General features: G+C 40.7%; 1 protein-coding gene across 2 annotated transcripts in view; it reads left to right on the top strand.

Annotated features, from left to right (window-relative positions):
- PTPRO (protein tyrosine phosphatase receptor type O) overlaps positions 1-22,725 on the top strand; it is a 144,617-nt gene that overhangs the window by 77,483 nt on the left and 44,409 nt on the right. For both annotated transcript variants that reach the window (XM_072923807.1, XM_032746385.3), the window contains exons 2-7: positions 4,316-4,589; positions 13,121-13,279; positions 15,108-15,260; positions 16,836-17,285; positions 17,686-17,847; positions 20,489-20,688. In XM_072923807.1, the coding sequence (XP_072779908.1) occupies positions 4,316-4,589; positions 13,121-13,279; positions 15,108-15,260; positions 16,836-17,285; positions 17,686-17,847; positions 20,489-20,688 (1,398 nt within the window). The remainder of the gene's footprint in view (positions 1-4,315; positions 4,590-13,120; positions 13,280-15,107; positions 15,261-16,835; positions 17,286-17,685; positions 17,848-20,488; positions 20,689-22,725) is intronic.

Below are 22,725 nucleotides of genomic sequence, written 5' to 3'. Positions count from 1 at the left end.
ATCACAATCCCAGCCCTGGCCTTATACAACTTGAAGGAAGGATGAGCAGAATGGTCTGTTCTTTTTAAAACACTGCCCAAGAGAAATCCATATTCTTCCAAAGGAGATAAAGGATTTTGTCTCATGGCATGTTAATTGCCAATTTTTTTTATTGATCTCTGATCTGCCACTCCAGTCTTAGAAGATGAAATTAAAGGCTAAAAGTTATTTAAAGAGCCAGTGGATAATGAACAACACCTGTCTGCCACATACCATGTGGAAAGCCTGTGAGCACACAGAGGTGTGGAAGAGGGACACACAATCACTGGACAGGGTCCACTCAGGAGAGGGATGCATCCTGCAGAGGGGCACAGTGATGGGTTGGATGGGGCACGGGGCTGCTGTTGGAAATGCAGGTGAACCTGGTGGGAAAACGATGATGTCTGACCCAGTTCAGAAGGCTGAATGATTTCTTTATTATAACTATGCTATAATACATTAATATACTGTCGGAATCTGTGGCATTGATGATTCCGAGATTGTAAAAAGTCTCTGTCTTTCTGCCCCGTTGCCAAAGAAGAAGCCATAATTCGTCTGTGCTGGTTTCAAGGTTGTTTATTCTGTTTATCTCTAACATGTTCTGCTGCCCTGCTGCAGCTCTGTCCTGCAGGGCAGCGTGTGGGGCTCTGCCCTCAGTGGGATGTTACAAACATTATATACCAGAAACTACCTGTGCTATATTTACAATAATGTGCCAATATCTGTCACCTACGTTGAACAGTGTGTCCCCAGCCTAAACCAACAGAAAAGTGCCAACACTGCAGTGAAACATGGAGGGCATGAAGAAGGAGAAAAAGGACACGACACACCCAATTTCCTCCATCTTGTCCCCTCTGAACCCCTAATCTAGAATCCTAAAATTTTACTTTTGCACCTGTGCCACACTTAATTATTACTTATATCAAACACTCGGGGCTTGTAATTCATCCTGTAAGATTGAAAACTCTTTTCCATGGACAGAGATCACAGACAGTGTCTCTGGGGGCTCTGTCCAGGGGGGTTCCTGACCCCTGCCAGGGTCCCAGACCTGCCAGGGCAGCCAGAGGGAAGCTCTGGATTCCCACAATATACTATTTAAATGAGATACTAAAACTACATACCTACTTGTTCTAACTACCATATCTAACTCACTCACAACTCGTGACCATCTCTGAGAGCCCAGCCACAGGTGGGTTGGAGTGGCCATCAGGCTCAAACAATCCTCACCAGAATCTGATCAAGCAATCACCCCAAGTAAACAATTCTCCAAACACATTCCACATGGGAAAAACAAGGAGCAGAAGTAAAAATTGTTTTCCCTTTCTTTCCTCTGTGCTCCTCTATGAAAAATCCTGAGTGAGAGAGGAATATGCCTGCCACAGGCTGTTAAGGAGATATCTCTCAAAAATGCATCATGGCAGCAGTGCTCCCAAAGCATCTGGACACAGGAATGAGGGAATCTATCCAGTCCCCACATGCTTAAGGTGACAGAGGACTCAAAAAAAGCTATTTACCCCAGGCAGGTGTCATAGGTAACTATAGCAAATGTCTGAGAGTTTTATTTAGCTGGCAGAGGCATTCTATGCTAATTGTGTGAGAGCTGTTGAAGAAGGCTTGTGAACCATTTGCTGAAGGGTGCTTGCTGTGGATTTAGGAAAACATTGAGGGGAAAAAATAAAAGCATGGTCTTCATCATGGTTAATACAATACTCATGGAAGAATCAAAGAGTAAAATCACAACCCATATGAGCATTGCCTGATATCTAATTATATCCTAGGAATGTCCATGACTCTGCAATTATATGCTTAATTTCCAGCTGTACTTGATTAGCATAGCAAATGATTTATAGTATCCAGCTCTAAGGAACTTGCTTTGAACTGTTTGTTGGCACATATAAATTCATTTGGCACTTTTGGCTGGTTCTTCATAGCCAGGTGGGCGCGTGGAGTTAGAGCTGTGGGATTCAGTGCCAAGGCCAAGGGAAGACTAGAATAATTTTAGAGACAACACCATTCTTTTTCTTCTAGTGAAGCATTCAAGTGCAAGTCTGCGGAAGGTCAAAACCCACAGATTTCTGTGGGATTATACATGAACTGCAAGCTTAGTGTTTAGAAATAACCTTGCTGAGTAATTTCTTGGTCTTGGAAGACCACCATGGCTTCTGTGGTACAATAGTGCATGTGCTTCTGGAAAGCCAGGTCACCTGTGCCCTCCTTCTCCTGTTTTCCCACACCAGGAGGGCTGAAGTAGGATTGATTCCACATTTTATTTGTGAAAATAAAATAGGGAGGAAGAAGGATAAGAGAAACTCCACTTGGTTTTGACCAGATCTAAGCATAATCCCCACTTAAATGTTTGAGTCTGTGTGAATCCAAATGCTAGACTGGGATTTAAGGCAAAATACAACCACTTGAAATGTAGAATTTTGATCTACTCAAGGGTAAGCCTGTTGAATTCAGCTAGGGCTGAGGAAAACACATGGAAGCTTTTTTGTAGTTGTAGTCTTACATTATAAACCTTTTGGAACAATCACTCTGCCATCTGTGAAAAATTACCCAGACTTCCATACCAAAATATTCTCCCACTGATAACATTGGCAGATACATTTTAACAACTTAAAAGTAATTTTTTAAAAGACTAACTAGAGCAAACCTCAAGTCAGCAGCTGAAGTTGCATTGCCTCTGTTTTTAATCTTAGGCTTGGAGCTGTCTAGACAGGTTATCCTCTTTGGGTTGGACTGATTATGTGCTTTGTGCCTTGCTCTCCTCTTGGATCAGATGAGAGGGTTTGCTTAGGACCTCTGTCTCAAGCCTGTGGCTTTGCCTTTAGGGTGGCATAACCTTAGGTACACTGTAAATGTCAAAGCCCAATGATAATACCATGAATATATGTAAAAACAAAAAGAAAAAACAAAAACAAAACAAAAAAAAAAACAACCTAAACAAAAAAAATCCCAAAAAAACCCCAAGTGCTGCGGTTTTAAATCTTACACTCCTACAACCAATTACTTATTCTTGTTCTTGGCCAGTTTATTTCTGTTGTTGTTGGGGGTTTTTGCCTTTTATTTTTTTTTTTAATTTTGAATGCCAGGAGTTGGCAACACCAGATTTGTGTGAATTTCAAGTAGGGATCCTGGTTCCTGCAGTGTAAATACCAGAAATATTGTTTTCATGGAAGAACAAGCACAAAACAAAACCAGAAGAAAATAGGAGGTAGTCAGGTTACTAGAATTAATCTCTGAAGAAGGTCTCTATCTCTCTCTGGTACAGGAACAACTTGATCAAAGAAGTTGCAAACTAGCCTTGTTTTTCCACCTTTCCCTGAGAGCTCTCAGCCCCTGAAACATGAACACTGGGGAGTTGGGAACTGAAAATACCAGATATTACAGTTTTCACAGGGGTTAAAAAAATTACAGGGTGTGGTGTCGTTTAATAAACAAAAAGGCAACTCTTACAGTAAGCTTGACCTTTTCCTTCTCATTAATTAACGTGAATCAGTTTTGAAATTCCTGTGGAGAACAAGTGCTTCAAGCTGGTTTGAAATTAATAAAAAGGAAAGTGTTTTCAGCTGGCAATGGCTTAACACACTCTTGATACAAGAAAACGAGATTAAATTGCTCTTTTCTCTCTACTACTAATAAAAGAAATATTGAAAATTAAATGCTGTAGCTTAGGAAAAAAAAGTGCCAGCCAAAACTATGGAATAGTGGTGAGAGCTACTTATCACCTGGTACTTGCTGAAATGGCCAAGTATGGTTAATACAATACCCATTTGGAAAAGCTTAGGCAGTACCAAAAATTATTCTTCAGCTGTAGACTTTCAGTATATATTGTGTTGAGGAATATATGATCCTGTTTCTGCAAGATAAAAGAGTCTTGATTTAATCACCTTTTTTTGAGGGGACCTAAATGACATTGAGGTTTTTTTGGAAATCTTCTTGCCCCGATACCCTTTACAATCTCATCCTTCTTCTGCTCTGCTTAACCTTTCCTCATGAAAGGATGACAGAGGCTTTTTTCCTCAGGATGTAAGGAATGGAGTATCAGAAAACACACAGCAGGATCCAGCCTCTGCTGCAGAGGGTCTGGCCTCTGATAATCACATACCTGTGGATGTTGGCCGACTGTGAATTGCAGCCTGAAATAATTGCTCCTGTTTGATGGTAACTCTCCAGTAGGATATAAGAGATTACTTTATTGCAAATATAGCATGAGTATCCTATGAATAACAAGGGAAATAGGTGAAAGTAAGATACTAGATTTTACCTCAATAAACTCTTTATTCTTATCTTGTAGAGTGCAGAACCCTTCCAAGTTGCTGTCCGAGAAGACAATTGTATCGTTGTGTCCCTGGAAGCATCAGACGTGGTGAGCTCCTCCTCTGTATATGTTGTGAAGATAGCTGGAGAATCCAAGAACTACTTTTTCCAGTTCGACGAATTCAATAGCACTTTACCCGCCCCTGTGGTTTTTAATGCCAAATACCATGGCCTGTATTACATAGTGACTCTGTTGGTAGTCAACTCAAATATGGTTTCCAAGTCAGCGAGATCAATCACTGTGTTAACCAGTAAGTAACATCTTATTCTTCTTTTCTTCTGTTTCCTGTCTGTGCGTGTGGCTTTTTTTCCCCAGGAGTTCTTCTTGTGAACAAGGTTGGGTTATTTTTCCTGTGGGACTTGCTTGTGTGTAGGATGCATCCCTGTGTGAGAACAGTAGGGAAGAAGTCTTTACAAGGTGTGAGTGAAAATTCATAAGGTGTGGGCAAAAAGAAAGGAAAAGCTGTAGCTTGCCCCTGGCTGGCCCTTCCTGAACACTGAGGTGTACATTCTAAAACAGTGTGATAAATGAACCCACCTTTTCAGATGTTCATCCTAAACCCTTCGAACCATGAGTTCCAAAAATCTAGTAAAGGGCATGACAAGTGTAGACTCATATTTCAGTGTAAGTGCTCCTCTAATTTAGTGAGTTTTATTCTGGTTTTAATGCTATAACATTGTTCTTTGACTACTAATATGTGGAAGCAATACTAAACTTGGAAAGCAGACACCAGTCACCAAAACCATGTGTTTCTGCCAGTACTGAAGGTGTTTGTGATGGAGAACACATTTCTAGTAGCCTGTCTCCTACTATTTCCAGGTGCATCAATCCTGGGGGAGAGGTGTGATTTTGTTTGCTCTGTCATTGTACAAAGTACCACAGATTTCCAGCTGTGCTTCTAGTGCCAGCCCGGAAATTGAAAACAATTTGTAGAATGAAAATGATTATTTTATCTGGAAGATGACAAAAATCTGTTTGGATAGAACCAGACTAATTTTTCAGACTTTTTTTTTTTTTTTCCCCTGAATGGCACCTCGGGTTTTACGGGTAGTTTTAGCTGTATGACATTTGAGGAATTGTCATGTTTTTTTGTACCTGTGTTGTTGTGTCAATAAGGAAACACCATCCATGGTAATAACATGAGGTACCTAAAATTCAGAAGTAACAAGATTTTCCATCATCTATTAATTTCCATCGTTTTTCAGCCTTCCCTTGTGTGCTCAAGTTGTGCCCTGATGAGGGGTTCCATGGGAAAAGTATCATGTTGTTGGGTAGAGCAAGGACTGAACAATTTCAGGGTTCACAGGCAGTCTGAATTTGATTTCCTTCGACTGCTTTATGCAGTAGTAGTAAGCAAAGTAGTAATTTTAATCCAATTTTCTATTTTATGTTTGTTTTCTTCAAAGAAAATAATGAAATCATCTGTTGTCATATACAACTGGGAAAAAAAAATGCCTTGCTATGCATTCTTAGCAGGTTTTGGGTTGAGCATTTGCAGTTGTGCAGCAGAGTTTGTTACTCTTTGATTTCCAGAGCCCACGAGGGTCTCTGGTAGCAGGGAAGGTGGGATCCAAGCTGGCAGATGGTGCACATGCTCCTGTGCAGGGAATCTCTGAAGGAAAAAGGAAGCCAGAGTCACTCAGCCCACCAAAGCCCCCAGGCTTCCCATTGCTGGCTCAGGGGGTTTCCACAAGGTGTTCCTGGGAAAGTGTGAGGCTGGGGGCTCCAAGGGCATAGCCTGTGTCACTCCCCCTCTTCCAAGGCTCGATGGTTTCACCAGCTGTCTGATGGGGTGTCCTGGCAGCATCTTGGGGTGTCCTGCTGCTCCCCCAGACCTTGGAAGGAGCAGTGGTCCTGGCACTCTGCCACTGGGAAACATGCAACAGAGAGAGAACTGGGGATTGCTCTGGTTTTGCCCCAAAAGAGAGACAACCACATTCATGGGAAAGAAAGGGCAGTCCTGCAGACAGCACTGAAGGATGCTGTGCTGAACTCCAAAAGCAGGCTGTAAATTGGGAGCTTTGGAAGGGAAAAGATCCAATCTCCTCTGCGATATTTTCTGTCAGGCAGGCTGATGAGTGCTGGCCCTTTGCTCCTAACTTCATCTTTTGGAGCACAAGGCTGCAGAACCAAAAGTAAATTTGGAACTAAAAGGCAGTGTGTCAGGTGGCCTTTTAAGGTGTTTCAATACCCTTCAGGTTTTGAGAAGAGATCTTAAAACTCCTATAGTGACCACTGGTTTCTCCTACAAAAATGCATGGGGTGGTATTTGGTTTCTTGTTGGGTTTTTCCCCCCTCTTATTAGTATTGTCCACTGCTGGTTTTACATAATTTTATGACTATCAATTAATGTGATTTTTTTGGCAGCTAATAATTAGGATAGATTTATATTTTTCTTTTTGCTCCACGCTCTCTGTTTAATATTCTTGGTTTATTTAATCATGCAAAGGCGTGTAACTATCTAAATTATGCCATCTATATCTTACACAGGAAAGAATGGCTCATTGCAATTAGCTTCCAGTATCAAATTAATTCCTGTTCTAACTCCATTGGTGTCAGGAGAGCTTTACCAGTGGCAGATTGACCCCATTCATTAGGCTGCCACAAAATAAATCAAGCAGGATAGCCAGTGATGCCAATGTGGTTATTCCCAAGGCAGTGCTCACAAGAGCTTTTTTGGGATTTCTTGGAGTCTGCAAAGGAGATCCAGCCTTTCAACGTGTGCTGGAGGTCTGAATTTCACACAGAGCAGTGTGTACCCAAAAAGTGCTCGTCACAACAAGACCAAGGTGCCTCAAAGACATTGCCTACTTAGAAATTCAGTGAGAGTTATGAAAGACCTCTACTTTCTGGTAGTAAATCCTGATGACATTTCCTTTCTCCTGTTCATGTCTCCCATCAATATGCTGCATCTAAGAACTGGCAAGAAAAAGCAAGAGAAAAACCCATTTCAGAGAAGACTTTTGCTTTACCCCTTAAACGTTTCTGGCCAGAAAAGCATTGAAAAGCTAACAAAACATATATTTTATACATTATATATAGGTGTATATATGTGTAACTCTTCATATAAATATATGGGCATAAATATGTGCATATAAAAATACAAAATCAGGTCACATAAATATACCTATAACGTAGAATCATAGTATCATTTAGGCTGGAAAAGACCTCTAAGATAATCAAGATCAACTGTTAACCCAACACTGTCAAGTTCACCACCAGACCATGTCCCCAGGTGCCACCTCCACACATTCTTTGAACACTTCCAGGGGGATAGCAATGCAACCACTTCCCTGGGCAGCCTCTTCCAATGCCTGACCACCTTTTCAGTGAAGTTTAGCCTCATATTCAGCGTAAACCTCCAGGATTGTCAGGCACAATTTGTCCTTAACAAAGCCATCCTGGCTGTCTTGGATCACCTCCTTGTTTTGCATGTGAGCATGTCATCCATGCACATATTCATGTGTATGTGTTCCTTTTGAGCATTCCATTATTAATTTGGTCATTTTCTACAAGACTGCACAGTTCTGCTTCTCTCAGATTTGGATAACTTCAGGGTTTTCTCGTGTTAACCGTAACACCACAAGCTGTAGAATTTCCTCGTTTGGGCTCTGTGGTCCAGGTTGTTGCAACAAAAAGGATGAGCTATTTGGAAACTCTTAGATAAGAAACCTGTAACATGGAATTTTAGCACAAAATAGCACTTTTTGCTTCTGTAGCAAAGCTGCGTTCAGCAGATTAGGCTCAGTACATCACTGAAGGAGAAAAATGAAAACCCTGAGTGCTTTCTAAAGATTCTTGCAGTGGTTTTGATGAGAACAGTTGTGAGACTCTCACCCTCCTGGCTGGATTCCTGTGAGTGCAATTGTGCTGTGCCTGTCACAGTGACCTTCCTTCCAGTCTTCAGTCTGAGCCCTGTTGAATAGTTCTGCTATCTAACACAGATCTTTCAGGCTTGCTTTCCTCTGCTCTTGGAGCTTTGGCTTTTCAATGGGGATGAGGTAACTCTGGAATAGTATAATTTATTTAGTGCTTTGAAACATGTGCCCAAAAATCCAACCTTATTGCTAATTGATTTTAAAGTAGTTTATGAAATAAATGAAGAGCACATCTGTAAAATCCGTGACTGATATTATAACTTAGCCTACATTTTCCCAGCTTGAAGCCTTATTTTATTCTTCTCAGGGTAAGTCATAACCATATAAAATCTTTTTTTTTTTTCCATATGCACTATCAACTTTATATTGTGAAGGAAAAAAAATATTTATACATTTGAAGGAATGGGGAAAGCAGTACATTGCAAAGCTATTATGTGCTGCAGGAAAAAATGTGTCTCTGCTGGGAATTGGAGAAATCTGGATCTGAAGATCTTTAGTAATTAAGAACAGATCTGCCTGGCTTTTATTTTAGCTGATGATTAGGAGTTCTCAGTGTTTCAAAAGCTGATGGTTCCTTGCATACATGACTGAAATATATTCCCTTTAGGGGGAGTTCTGCCTCTGTCTCCTACAAAAATATTCTTCTTGAGAGGCCAACAGCTGCTGCCTGGGACTGTGATCTCCAGCCCTCAGAAAGTAATTGGCATTACACCCAGTTAATGCTCTGTTGTCATTGTGCCAGATGCTGCAGGAAGTGATTCAGCAGGTCCAGTCCTTTCCTCTGGCTTTTTAATGGATCAGAGTTCTCTAACTCGGAGCTTCAGAGGGTTTTTCCTTAATGAAAGTGAAACTTTAGCCCTGCATGTTTTTCTTTCTTAAAGAATGATGTGAAATGCCTTTAAAAAGGCTGCTTATCTGTGGCAGCCCTAACTTTGAAATGTAACTCACAGCAGCATCTAGGTCCATTAGAGCTCATCTTCTCCCAGCAAATTAAACATGCTATCCTCTTTTTAGGGTGAAAAGACTTCTCCATCAGTATCAAAGAAACAGAAAGAACTGCAACCATATGATTTCCTGCTGTAATTTGCATTGTGAGGAGGATCTAAACAATTGGCCTAAATCTGTTCATGAACAATAGCTATGCCTTTGTTCTTGTGACAACTTTATTTTTCAGATTGTGTTATCTTTTTATTTATCACCCTATGTGGCCATGTAGAATTTGCAGTATATGTCATCATTCCTCAGGTACTATTTTCATTTATATTTCCCCTTCATAAGCAATAGCACAATATCACTATTACGTATCATAAACTTGAACACTGTGTTCCCAAAGTATTGAACAACAGCTTCTTTAATCTCAAAGATGGTTTCTTTTTAACAAGAGATAAAAAATCCTAAAGTTTACAGCATAATGGAAGTTTTACCCTGGCTGTGCCTTACTCCGAGTAATGATACAGCTACATAAATAGTGTCATCTTGGGGAGAAAATTGTTTAATTCACAACTTCTTCCTGTAAATGAAGAGAATTACCTGTGGGGATTAGGTCACTTCATTGATGGGGCATCTTTTTTTATAAAAATCACAGTATGGAGGTAAATAACGATTAGTCTGGGTTCCAATGTGAGAAGCAAGAGATCTCAGTCCCACAGGTAATGCTGTATTCTAAGCCACAACAAGAATCAATTCAATTTGTGGAGTGACCCAATCCGCACATATTACAAACAAGTTGATTTGGTTTGAAATATGGTACTTATTTTCACAGCACTTTTTTTCTCCCCCCGAACTGCAACTATTAATGTGTCTGACACAAATTGAATGCATTAATGGAGGATTTGGCATTCAGAATTTTCCAGGGCATTGGAGGAAGATGTTAGGCACATTTATTATGCTGTCTTGATGTTTGTGTAATGCAAGTTAAATGCAAAATGCTGGAAAGTCCAGGATAAACAGGCCAGCTGAGTTTCCTGTAAACAGATAAAATGGGAAAACAGCTGCTACAGGAACAGCAGATTCTGAGACACTAAGAAAAATGCCAAATTCAGGTCTTGATCCTGCAATCTTGTCTATGTGTGTGTAATATAATCTCCAAGTCTAAAAATAAAGAGATTGTAAGTGAAGAGGTACTTTAAACTATTAGAGGGACATTGAAATGCTCTAAATCCCTTCTGTAATATGACTTCTATGTAGCACAGAGCTTTTATAAAGCTCTAAGTATTAAATTTCTGTGATTCCACTTTATTTAGGCTATTTCTTGACAGTCACTGAAATCTGTGACAAGCTAGATCCTAAACATTGAAAATAGTAAAATTAAAAAGACCAGACTGTTTATGCTCTGAATTATAAATATAGATAGTAAAGAGTGGCATTTTACATATTCTTTAATTTTAATAGCCCTAGGAGCAGTTAGTAAGTGAAAGACAGAACATGATGGTTATCTGCTGAGGGTTCTTTTAATTTCACAGTGTGCAAATAGCTTTTGATGTGAAGATTTGGTGCTGAAGGAAGTAAGATAATGGGAGAATCTTTAAATTGCATTATGTCACTCATGCAGCTCTGCTAACATCAGCCACGAGCAAGGAGAGGCTAGTGAGCGGAAGATAGTGACACAAAAGAGACTCTGTGGTGATTACCACTTAATTCAATTGTTGCTTAATTAAATCAAAGCATCAGGAGGAAAAATCATCTGGATAAAAAATGAATATAGCTTCCATCCTTTATTTGATTTGTTGTAGGAAGGAATAAATGGGATAATTGAATCACTGGCACAAGTTTCAGTAATTCTTCCAGAAATGAGGAGACCTCAGATGTGAATGAGATAGCAGGAGAAAGCCCAGGGCACACCTGCTAACGTGGGAGATGACTGCACATAAGCACTGGGCTATTTAGAGATGGTTATTGACATTTAAACCACTCTGGTGTGCTGTGTGAGCTGTGATATGAACCCTCTGGCCATGTTGGGAGTCATTTCCACTATTTATTCAGGAATAAGCAATGGGAAGAGTGTTGGCAGAAAGAAGGGAAGGCTTTGTCTCCTGTACTCTGCTTTACTCCTGTTTATTTTTGGGCTATCATGAAATGTCAACAGAATTTTCACAGATCCCGTCACTGAAGTGCCTATTGGTATCTTTGAGAAGGGGAGCTTCTCTTTGTAAGTGGTTAATGTACAAATATACTGCTATATATCTGATGGAGATAATGAGGTGCCTTTGCCATGGGAAATAGTTTAATAATCCCACACTACTGCATTTCCATGCTCTGGCAAAGTTAGAAATGATGACACATTGGTTTTGGAGAGAGGTTCTGTTTGCATCTATGGTTTTATTCCCAGTTCTTTTTTCTTCTCTGTTTCTCATCACATCTATAAACTTAAAGCTGTAGTGAAAATACTCTGCTGGTCATTGGGATTTAGTTTGCTCTTTCACTACAGTCTTGCTTTTCCATCTTTGATTAACCTACTCCACCTCCTGTGGAGGTGATTTTCCTGATACTGATTTTCCCATTTCTTTTGCTCTCTTGCCCATTGCGACTATACTCTTTGGGGGAAAATTTTATTATTTTTTTCTCCAGGGCCTAGAGCAGCAGAATTTTGAACTCAAATGGGTCCTGTAAGGCTGTGCTAATCAACACCCTGAATTTTGCAATCTGATCCCTATACTATGCAAGAACTAAATCAACATGCTAATCTTTATAAGCATGTAGGCATAATTGCATTAAATATCTCTATTAAAACATGTTACTATGACAAATTTCAGCAAACAGTATAAACTTGCTTGGCCTCTTAACCACAGGATAATTGGGTTGCTGTCAACTTTTTCTTGCTGAGGAGAGTGTTGAAAAAAAGGTGTTCTTTCTTTTAGTTTTTCTTGGGATTTTTTTTTAATGAATAGAGAAGGCTGAATAAAACTGTGACTCTCTTATTGTCAGCAACAATGCAGACTCCCAGCAGCAGTGAACTGTCGTGGCTTTCCTCAGCTGATGGAGCTACACTGGTCTGGATTTCAGATCCACACACAGGATATTTTTTTACTTTTTGTGACCTAGCTGATTCTGAGATCAGAGAGGAGCAGTTCCTGACTTGCCTCCTTCCTGTGCACAGGCTTTCCCTGTGCTCTCCAACAGACCACTTTACTTCTCTGTACCTCAGTTCTTTATCTTTAAAATAATGGTAGTGGTCCTGTTTGTTTTGTAGAGGTTTGGTGTGGATAAAGAGATAAGGATGGTGGCCCTCTCACACGGTGGGAATGGGGACTGTATAACTACCCATGAAATAAAGAAAATTATAGATACCAAAATAGGAAGCCTTTATTCATGTAGCTTCCTTTGGCCATTACACTGATAATTTTCTCAGCTCATCTTGAAAGCTCTACATTTATGCTGAAGTCACATCCAGTTTGCAGTGTTGGTTTTTTCTGGGCACTTCTACATGATTGAAAAATATTAAAGATGAAAATGTCTCTGAGGTGAGAACTGTGAGTGCTTAAATAATAACATTTTTTAAATGTCAAATATGAAAATTTTGCTGTTGAAGCATAAGTGTGAAGAAGATACATTCTTTGAAGCAAGGGGAATATAGAAAGACTGGCTTTGACAATGTTGTGGTGGCTTGGCCCCACACATCAGTGAAGGCCCAGATATCACCTGGTAGATTTAATAGTGCCTGTGCCATACCTACAAAAGCATTTATTTTTATTGATACTGTATTTGCCATACCTACAGAAGCATTTATTTTCGTTTATATTGCATTTATCATACCTACAGAAGCATTTTCATTTATATTATATTTATCATACCTACAGAAGCATTTATTTTCATTGATATTGTATATGCACAAGTAACTCCAGTTTGCCTCTTTAATCTGCCCCTTTCTTCCTTTTTTTTCCTCTTTTGTTTGTATATCCTTTAGAACCACTTCCTGTGAGCAATGTTTCTATCTATGATTACAAACCATCTCCAGAAACAGGAGTGTTGTTTGAAATTCAGTACCCAGAGAAGTACAATGTTTTTACCAGGGTCAATATAAGCTACTGGGAAGGAAAGGACTACAGAACAATGCTCTACAAAGGTAGGTGGAAACTATTTCACCAAAATGTAATACTAACTCTGCTGGAAGCATTTTAAACAGTGGCCTTAGATAGGGTTTTGACATGTATTTATATAATGATTTGTGCTTCTGGTAATGTGCTTGTATATTGTGAAGTAAGGGATGGGTCTTTGAATTGAGCTGGTGGTTCACTTGGGATTTTTAAATTGCTAGAATCCTAGTTCTAGTGATGTTCCATTTCTTTTGCATTTTAGAGTAAGACTTGGTGCCCTGGATTTTTGCATTCAGTCTGAAATGAGCCTGGGAAGGCATCCCCAGTCACTGGTGCTTGTGTGTCAGTTCAAATAATGCAAAAGCTCCCAGGCTTTTCCCTCTGGCCAAGGTTTCCTCTTTGGTCTGTGGCTGATAGGAAAGCTCTGGGATGTCCCAGAGGAGGGAAACCCATTCAATAAAGCTGATTGTTGGCACAGGATCAGAGCTGGTGGTTCTGTATCACCATGCAGTGACACAGTGCTGTGCTGTATAGTACATCAGTGCAGCATTCAGTGCTGTCCCTCAGCTAATAAACCCTGCTGCATAATAGAAATTTCCATGTTCCTAAAATAATCTAATAAAGGGCAATCAATCTAACAATCTAGACAGTCAGCCTAGACAAACAACCAACCTAACCACCTGAATGATCCAAACAAGAGCCAAATCCTGCTTTCTTTTTTCATTTGTTCATAACTGAACCCTTTCATATATTTGTTTACAACTTTTGCCCTGCAGTATAGCTTAAGCACAGTATCTGTCTCAGAGATATAAATGAGACCATAAATGTCCTGTGGGAAGCACCCTAAGAGGTGAGGAAGGCACCCACATGCTTGTGGACCCTGAAACCCCAATGGCTTAACATCCCATAGTGGCAGTAAAATCCAAAATCAAAATCTCTGGGCAATCCAGTAGGTGCTGAGTTGAATTTTAGGCACTGAATTAAGGATCCCAGAATAGAAGACTGGTCACTGGAAACTCTCTTTAAAGTCAGCAGAGGGAGATGCACACCTCCAGAAGGAGGTCAGAGAATTTGGGAGTCTCCTTGCTTCAATGCAAAGTGCGGCTAGAAATCCTATTTTCAGTGCTGTAAAGTGCCAGAAGTTAGGAAGGATAAAGTATGGATGGTGGCAGAAAATACAGGTGACCTCTTTGCAGAGAACAAAAGGGATACCAGCAGTAATTTTTCTCTTCCACAGTTAATAGATGGTTCTAGGGGCTGTAACGCTGAAGCTGCTGATAAATAAAAGAGTCAGCTTAAATTAGGAGATTAACTAATCAGCTTGCACACAGCTAGATAGCCCTGAGCAAGTTCTCTTCAGCCCTCTGGTGTGGTGGATGTGAGCTGAGTCCTCAGCACCCCTCGATTGCAGGCGGGTGTTCCTTTGAACATCTCCCACAAATGCTGGGCCTCAGTCAGCAAAAGACCAAAGAGGCTTTTGCGTGCAGCAGTTAAAGGTCTGCAGGAGAGCTGTCAGATGCTCTTTGAGATATTCAGTGTCATGTGGAGCAGGTTGCCAGATTCAGTTCCCTTGGCAGTGAAAAGCAGCTTTTTCTTGTGCTGGGCCCTTTTTTTTTTTTTTTTTTTTTTTTTTTTGGGTCTTTCTTTTTTCTGGTAGCAAAGTGGCTTTGACAGCCAGGAAAAGTGTTGGCAAACTGAATTATTATAATTTCATGTCTCAGAGCGGGCTGATAAATGTTTAAACATCTAAAACATTGCCCATTCACCATGTGCAGTCACATTATCAGAAAGTGAACATTTGACGCATTATCCACTTTTTTTTCCCCCTTTCTTCTTTTTCCTTTAAACCTTCTGCAGATTTCTTTAAAGGTAAAACAGTTTTCAATCACTGGCTGCCAGGCATATGCTACAGTAACATCACATTTCAGCTGGTGTCAGAAGCAACCTTCAACAAGAGCACTCTTGTGGAATACAGTGGGGTCCAGCACGAGCCCAAACAGCACAGAACAGGTGATGAAAATTCTGACACACCCTTTCTTCCAAGTCTGTATTGCTGCTTTTCTTGCTGCTGTGGGGAGGGGATCGATCCCACAGAGAGCAGAGTCTGGGTGGGAGCAGTCTTGGGAGCATGGGAGGAGGATGTTTTGGCTGTTCCATAGGCAAACAGTGCAGAGGGAAATTTGTGTGTTTCTGTTATAAAGCTTGCTTCTTGGAAAATAAATTCTGCTTCATGTGAGATATCCCAGGCCTTGTGCTAGGAATGAGGTTTTATGCCACAGGAATAGCTGCACTGAGCAGACCATAGGTCTGTCTCTGTTGGTCTGTCTCCTTGTGCAGTGAATCACAGCTGAGCTGCTCGAGAAGATCTTCCTCACTGTGCACTTTTCCATCACGGAGAAGAATGTCATAGCTGCCCGACTTGGCGGCCACTCTGTGCCCTGAAGCATGAACTTTTAATTTCCAAGACAGCAATGTTGCAAAGGCTGAAAATTGCATTTGTTCAGGGTCCAGAACGAATTTAATTTGGTCCTGGGATGGTGCCCAAAACTTTTTTGTTAATCTCTTGGACTGCAGACATTTATCAGGGTCCAAAGTGAAGTGTACCAGCAATAAAATCAAAAGGCCACATCTTCAGATGAATACACTGGTGTTGGTCCATTACCTTGGACAGAACTAAGCCAACTGATGCCAGCTGAGTTCTGTCCTGAAGATCCTAAATATAGTTGTTGAGGTATTGAACCATAACCAACAGGATCACTTTTTTTTTCCTGCTGCCCTCCCATGCCTCATTTTTCACATGAGCTGCAACGAGAATGTAGAGTCTGATTTTCTATTAGTGGCTGTGGCTGGGATGGGAGTTGAACAAATTAGTGTGCTGTAAAGTGCCAGCTTAAAAGGTGCCAGGCAAAATTATTTGCAGAGGATACTCACACTTAGAGTGTGTAAGGAGAGGCGGACAAGCAATTACAGTGAGACAAACAAAATACTGTGTGTTCACCTCCTGGCATCAGCTGAAGTAACTTCTTTGCGTGCCAGAATCTTGTCTTGTGGAGACCCAAATCTTAAGATCAAGCTTTCACAAATATTAAAATTTAAACTGATGTTTAATGCTTGTGAAAAGGCGGCTGCTTAAAGCATATGACAAGCCCTACAGCAACATGAAGGTTATTTTTTAAAAATATGAGCTATGCCATATATTCATTTTGCAAATGTTTCAATTCATTTCTACAGAGGTGGGCTTTTTTTGCATGATAAAGAACTTCTTGGAAGACACAAAGATTCACTGTTAAAAATTCATACTAGAGTAGCCATGCTGTTATAATAGCACTGAAGTTTGATTTACTGTGGTTTCACATCTACTTTACTTCCTGGCATTCTTTAATAGTGATTATGCTGTGAATTTATACTCATCTTGATCCCAATACAATCACTTCTGGTATAAGAATAGGAAAGAGAAGGGAGTATCTAGTAAGAACAAGTTATTTTAAAAAATCTCTAGAAGAATGTTATTTGTCTGGGGAATTAATACATTTAAAGGTGCACAGAACATACCTATTAAAAGACTATCCCTTGCTTCTCTTTTAGTTCCTTACCCACCCCGAAACATTTCTGTTCAGATCATCCCAATCAACAGAAACAACTGGGAAGAGCACAGCGGGAATTTCGCGGAAGAATCCTTCATGGGACCGCAGGAAATCGTCAGGAAAGAGAAAGGCAGCCATCCTTCTGGCAGCCCTACTGAAATCCCAGCAGCAAACACCTCTGCAGCCTGGCTGGACGAGCCCTCCAACACCAGCACCGAGTATGAAACCAGCTCGCAGCTGCACTGGTGGTCCAGCGAGGCCGAGTCCTCCGAGGGGGAGGAGGAGTTTGTCAATGCAGTTTCCAGGGATTATGAAGCCAGCGATGCCAACACGGCTGGCAGACCCACAGCAGAGCCCCCTCCCTTCCTTCCTGTGCAGATGGTGCTGACCTGGCTGCCCCCAAAGCCCCCTACTGCCTTTGATGGCTTCCACATCAATATTGAAAGGGAAGGTAAAGCAGAGCCTTGTGCCCTTCTCATCCTCCCTTTCTGTAATTCCATTGCTGGTTGTCTCCTCTACAAATTATTCATTATCTAGTACTGTGCTTCAGAGGGCTTTGTTAGATCCCATGTATTTATTGAGGAGTTTTTGCATTGAACAGCATCTACTTTTGGCTGGGCAACATAAAAGTAAGGGGGGAGGAGGAGTAAATTGCAATTTGCAGGTCTCTTTTGTTAAACAAGATTTATACTGTTGCACATATTGCCACACTGTTTGAATAAAGTCCTTTTGGATATCTTTTCATCCCACAGTTGAAACGAGATTAGCATTTCTGATGTAAATAATTCTCTTGGTGACTGGAACCTTTCAAATTTCAGTTAATCTACACTTTTTTTCCCCTCCTGATTTAGAGAACTCCACAGAATTTTTGACAGTGAGTGAGGACACTCACAAATTTGTTGCTGAACTGAAAGAACCAGGAAAATACAAATTGTCTGTAACAACATTTAGCTCCTCTGGCTCTTGTGAAGTTCGGGGAAGTCAATCAGCAAAAACACTCAGCTTTTACATCAGTAAGTATCTCATCAAACTCATCTTTTTCTCCATGAGCAACATAGATGTAATGTACAGAGTTTGACCACTGTGGTATTTCTGGCACCTGCTGATGGATCACAAGGGTCTGGTCTTCTAGAATTCTCTGTGCCAGAGAAGCAAATATAGTGCAAATGTGTTAATATATTGCAACCTGCCTGGATGGGCCTTGGTTGTGCCATCTTGGCAGTCTTAGGAAAGCAAGTGATGTGATGGAGTCATTGTCAGTGTTCAGAAGTGAAATGAGTTTCCCATTTGCACCTCTCACAGTGAGGACTTAATTCCAAGAATTAATTTGGTGGTTATAGAGAGCTTTGGAAATATTTAACTTTCCTGCTCCTGGAGTATGTACTGTGTTAGGGATGAAGGGCAGCACAGGCTGAGAGTGTGGGAATTGCACAATTAAACACTGAACTCTGAAATTGAATGGTCTCTGAGAGAACACAGAGCAAATTACAGTAGATGAAGTGGTACAGCCTGCTAAATTCAAAGGAGAAAAAGTAATTTATTATTTCCCTGTAGAATCCCATACTTTCTTAACTGGAGATTTAGTAAAAGACAAAGTAATAATACACTACTGTGTAAACTAATATCATGACTGACGATTGGATCAGCAAGTGAGACAGGTGTTGGTGAATTCAGATCATTATCCTTCTAATGGCTATGGTCACCTTTGTATTTTTTTTTTTTTTTTTGCAAAAGGAAATAGATATGCCCTACAAAATGCCCATAGAATGAGACAGGGGAATACTTGCAGCACTGCACAATTTTGCATGTGTAAAGATAATGCCTTCCCAAACCATGAATGCTGCAAAAGGATACGGTAGGGCCAAAGCTGGCAGAAAAAATCCTATTAAAAGGAAATGTAGTCAAGCACTTCAGTATATTATGAATAAAAATTGCGCCTTTAGTAGCTCGTAACATTTACAAATACTCGGTATTTAAACTTGAATTCATCATAATGCTGGACTGCATGTAGCAATCCCACTACTGCTCCCATTTTTAACAACTTTATAGTTGGAAGAAACAATAATTGGAAAACATCCAGAAAACAGCACATGAGAGAGAGGGTCTCTGCTGTTGTAATTTCACTGTCTTCTGCTTTTCTTTAGGAATAGTTTAGGACAGCTTCATTATATGAAAAGCATTAAAGTAGATAAAGATGTATGTAACAATTGTTATTAGTACCAAATGTTGTTGTATTTTGTAAAGTGTGACATATTTTATTTTCTTTAATCAGTATTTAATGCTTAAAGTGTTCACCATGCTAACTGTGGACCTGAGAGAAATGAGAACATGTTAACCCAAAGTATGGGGGTGTGGATGGCTAGATTAAGGATGAACCTTAACCTCATTGTGGATGAAGTATAAAGTGTTACAGGAAGGCAAGGATATTTTAATTTTACATATAACATGTAAGAACCTTTGGTTTTTTGGGTTTTGTCAGTTAGTTTTGCAGGCTTTTACAACAAAATCAGGGTTCTTGGCAGTTGTCTTAGTCTGTCAAATGCAAGGTCCTTAGTATTTTAGGTAGATTTTATATGTATCTCTGATAGAATGCCAAATTGGAGATATGAACTAATACTCTTAGGTTGAAATTGCTTTTCCATTCCTCTTTCTGAGTCTAATCAAGTAGGGTTTTTGTGTGGGGACTACAGCTCTGGGTTATGACATGAGGCATCTCTGCTGCCGTAACGCCAATGCTGAAAGAGTTTCTGAATAGTGAGAGCAACAGGTACATCCTCTGTCTCCAGAAAAAAATATAATGATCAAATTCCTCTTTTTTGCTTGTGTGGGTGTGGGTCTTTTGCCCACAGGGTCAGTCTTATATTTTCCTTGTAATGCTTGGTTGGTGCATCATCCTGTCAAATTACTGCCTTGTGTTATGTATTTTTGTTACATCCAGTCAGCAGTCAAATCTTATAGGCTGATTTTAAACCACATTCTTGCTCTGGCATTTGTTTTATTTTATCAATAAATGTAAATTACCATTAGAGCTGCACAGAGGAAGAATGTCAAGGAGAGAGCAGTAACAAGTATCGCTTAAAAGTGACAAGAAAAATGGGCTGTTTCCATGAAACATGAAATTTTAACCAAGTCTAGCTAGTTATTTTCCAAACTGTTGTTTTATCTATATTTAAAGCTGTGTTCTCAACCAAGTGCTCCAAAAAGAATGAGATTCTTCACTGTGGTGACCTCTGTGAACTTGATTTTCATGCTTTGAGGCCGTGGTGCACTTGCAGGGTGTGTTAGTATGGGGAGAGATGAAAAAATCTGTCTGCTTACCCTTTAATACTGGTCAATGATCTGTACATTTTTGGCTGTCAGTGCTTTTAAGTATTCCCTTGGAGCAAATCTGATCCTGCTGAGTGGTTTCTGGTAAGCAGCAGAGAATACTGCCCCCTGAATTTTCAGATAGGCACGTTTCCCTTGTCATGGGCTCTGCTGCAGGTTTTCCCAGGGGCTGCCACTTCTGCTACCTGGGGGCTGTGGGGGTGCACAGCTGCCAGTCCAGCCTCCCTCACCAGCTGTAAATAATTCCCTGAAAGAAGGGTGTTTTAATAGGTATGCCTCAAATGGGTGGAGTGGCTTGCTCACCTGTGCTTTTGGGCCATGTCCCAGGCCCCACAGGTGAGTGGATAGAGGAGCTCACAGAGAAGCCCCAGCGTGTGACCGTGACGGTGCTGAGCTCCACCACTGCCCTGACCTCCTGGACGGCGTCACACGAGAGCAGTGGCAACAGCACCATCGTGTCTGTGCTCTCCCTCACCTGCCAGAAGCAAAAGGAAAGCCAAAGGCTTGAAAAACACTACTGCACTGAGGTAAGGAGCAGAAGCTGGAGCATTTTCCAATCCAGTAACAAAATCACTCTGCTGTTTAGAGTCCTTGTGCTCCAGGACTCTCTCAGGCTGCAGAGGACAGTGGCAGCTGCTCCCTTCTGCAGCCCAAAGGGAGGGATGTGGCTGGTGCTGAGTGGAGGGGAGAGCACAGCAGTCAGGAGTGAGGATGTGCAGTACACCACAGCGTTGTTAAAGTGGTGCTTCTGCTGTGGCTTCACTCAGGCATGTGCTGCAGTGCATCTGTAATCAGTGAAGTGCTCACATGCATGGTTATCCTCAAAGTAGCATAAATTATTTCTTAGCTGTCCCACATTTGAGTGCAGAACCTGACTGTAAATTTTCTGGAAGTTTTAAGATGATCAGAAACCAGCCTTGTCTTTTCATCCTTAGGAAAAGGTGTCAGCTCTGGGAAACAAAAGCAATTCAGACCACCAGTTATTTGTATGGGCAAGTCCTTTATGGGATGTGTTTTATAACCATCAAGAGTCCTGAACTCCAAAACTTGACAATTTTCTGCTACTTGAAACCCTTAGTGAGTGCAGGCTCTGTGCCTGTGATAGGTCAGTGGCACGAGGCTTCAATTAGAAAGATTTTAGCCCACATCTCAGTTAACCTCACCAAGATGCTGATACAGCCTTTTTCTGAGCAGGGCCATGGCTTCTGTCTGGCTCCCTGAGCATGTGTGATGGAGGAGTCTGCACAGGACTGCAGAGCTGCCCTGCAGCACCCTCAGCCCACCCATGGGAATGGAGGGGACTGCTGGCATCCTTGTAAATCATTTCCTTCAGCTTCGTGATCAGCCCTGCCAGTGAATTAATACAGAGAATTCGTGACCCTTAAAATGCCTTGTAAAATTAGTCTCTGTAGAAATTTTGAGTTTCAGTTCAAGAATGGCTGTGAATTTAAATTCTTGTAAGTGTGTTGTCGTGACAATTTGAGAACTGTTTTTCAGAATCTCATTGTTACTTGTATTTCTTAGAAGTGCAGTCATCTAAATGGGAAGCAAAGTACAGTAGGTGGTTCTAAACAAGTGCAGTCATTTATATGGGAAGCAAAGTACAGTAGGTGGTTATAAACACAGATCACAACCATTTGCATTTATAATTTCCACAAATACTGCAGGATTTATCTACAAACTCAAAAAAAAAAAAGTACCCAATCTGTGAATAAACAAGATAACTGTAAAAGTATATGTGTATTTACTGCAAGTAGGTCGAAAAGTCTAAATACAGTTGTTTGTTTCTTTCTGTCATTATATAGATTTGTATCAAATTTTATCAACTTACTGTACCTGGAATTGTTAAAGGCTATTAGTTTGAGTTCTCCATGAGCTGAAAAGAGCATTGCAGAGTTCTACCCATTTCTAACATGGTGCATGATTTAAAAGTGATTTAGCTTTCCAGAGCAGCTGGTAAAGACAAATTCTGTTCCTCGCTAAATCTGTGCTTGGCAGTGATACACTCATGTGCATTGCAATGAGCCACCAGTGCAGAGGTGGCTGTGGTACAGACTTTGAGAAGGTTGTGAAGAAAATATTAGTAGGAAATACCAGCCTGCAGCTCTAGAAAAGATGTGTAAAGGCTTTTCCTCAAAGCTGCTCAGTGCTTTTGCTGTTTGTGGAGTCTTCAGGAGATGAGGCTCTTGCTGTATTTATCAGGCCAGGAATCACTTGGTCAGGAATTCTGCCTCCAGCTCTGACTGAAACCTGGTGTGGCACAGCAGAAATTTTAACGGTGATGTTTTCAAACTGAAAAGAAGACTCACAAAACCTCTTAGTTACAGTTTGTAGTGCTGTAGAGGGGAGATGACAGAGAATATTTCCTCTCTGATTTCCTTGTGCAGTTGCTCAGTAGATGCAGTCAGAGGACAGCTTCCCCAAAATGCTGCCTTCACCCCACAGAGCTGCATCAATGACGGATGGAAAGCCTCAGGCTCTATTTGAAAACACGTGGTCTAAATACTCCAGCCTGAATAACGCCACCTGAAAATGACTAATGTAGCCTGAATATTGTAATAAAC

Source organism: Taeniopygia guttata, chromosome 1A (genome assembly GCF_048771995.1).
Source record: "Taeniopygia guttata chromosome 1A, bTaeGut7.mat, whole genome shotgun sequence".
Classification (NCBI taxonomy): Eukaryota; Metazoa; Chordata; class Aves; order Passeriformes; family Estrildidae; genus Taeniopygia; species Taeniopygia guttata.
The sequence above is the reverse complement of the archived record's forward strand: the minus strand, read 5'-3'. Positions and strand labels throughout refer to the sequence as shown.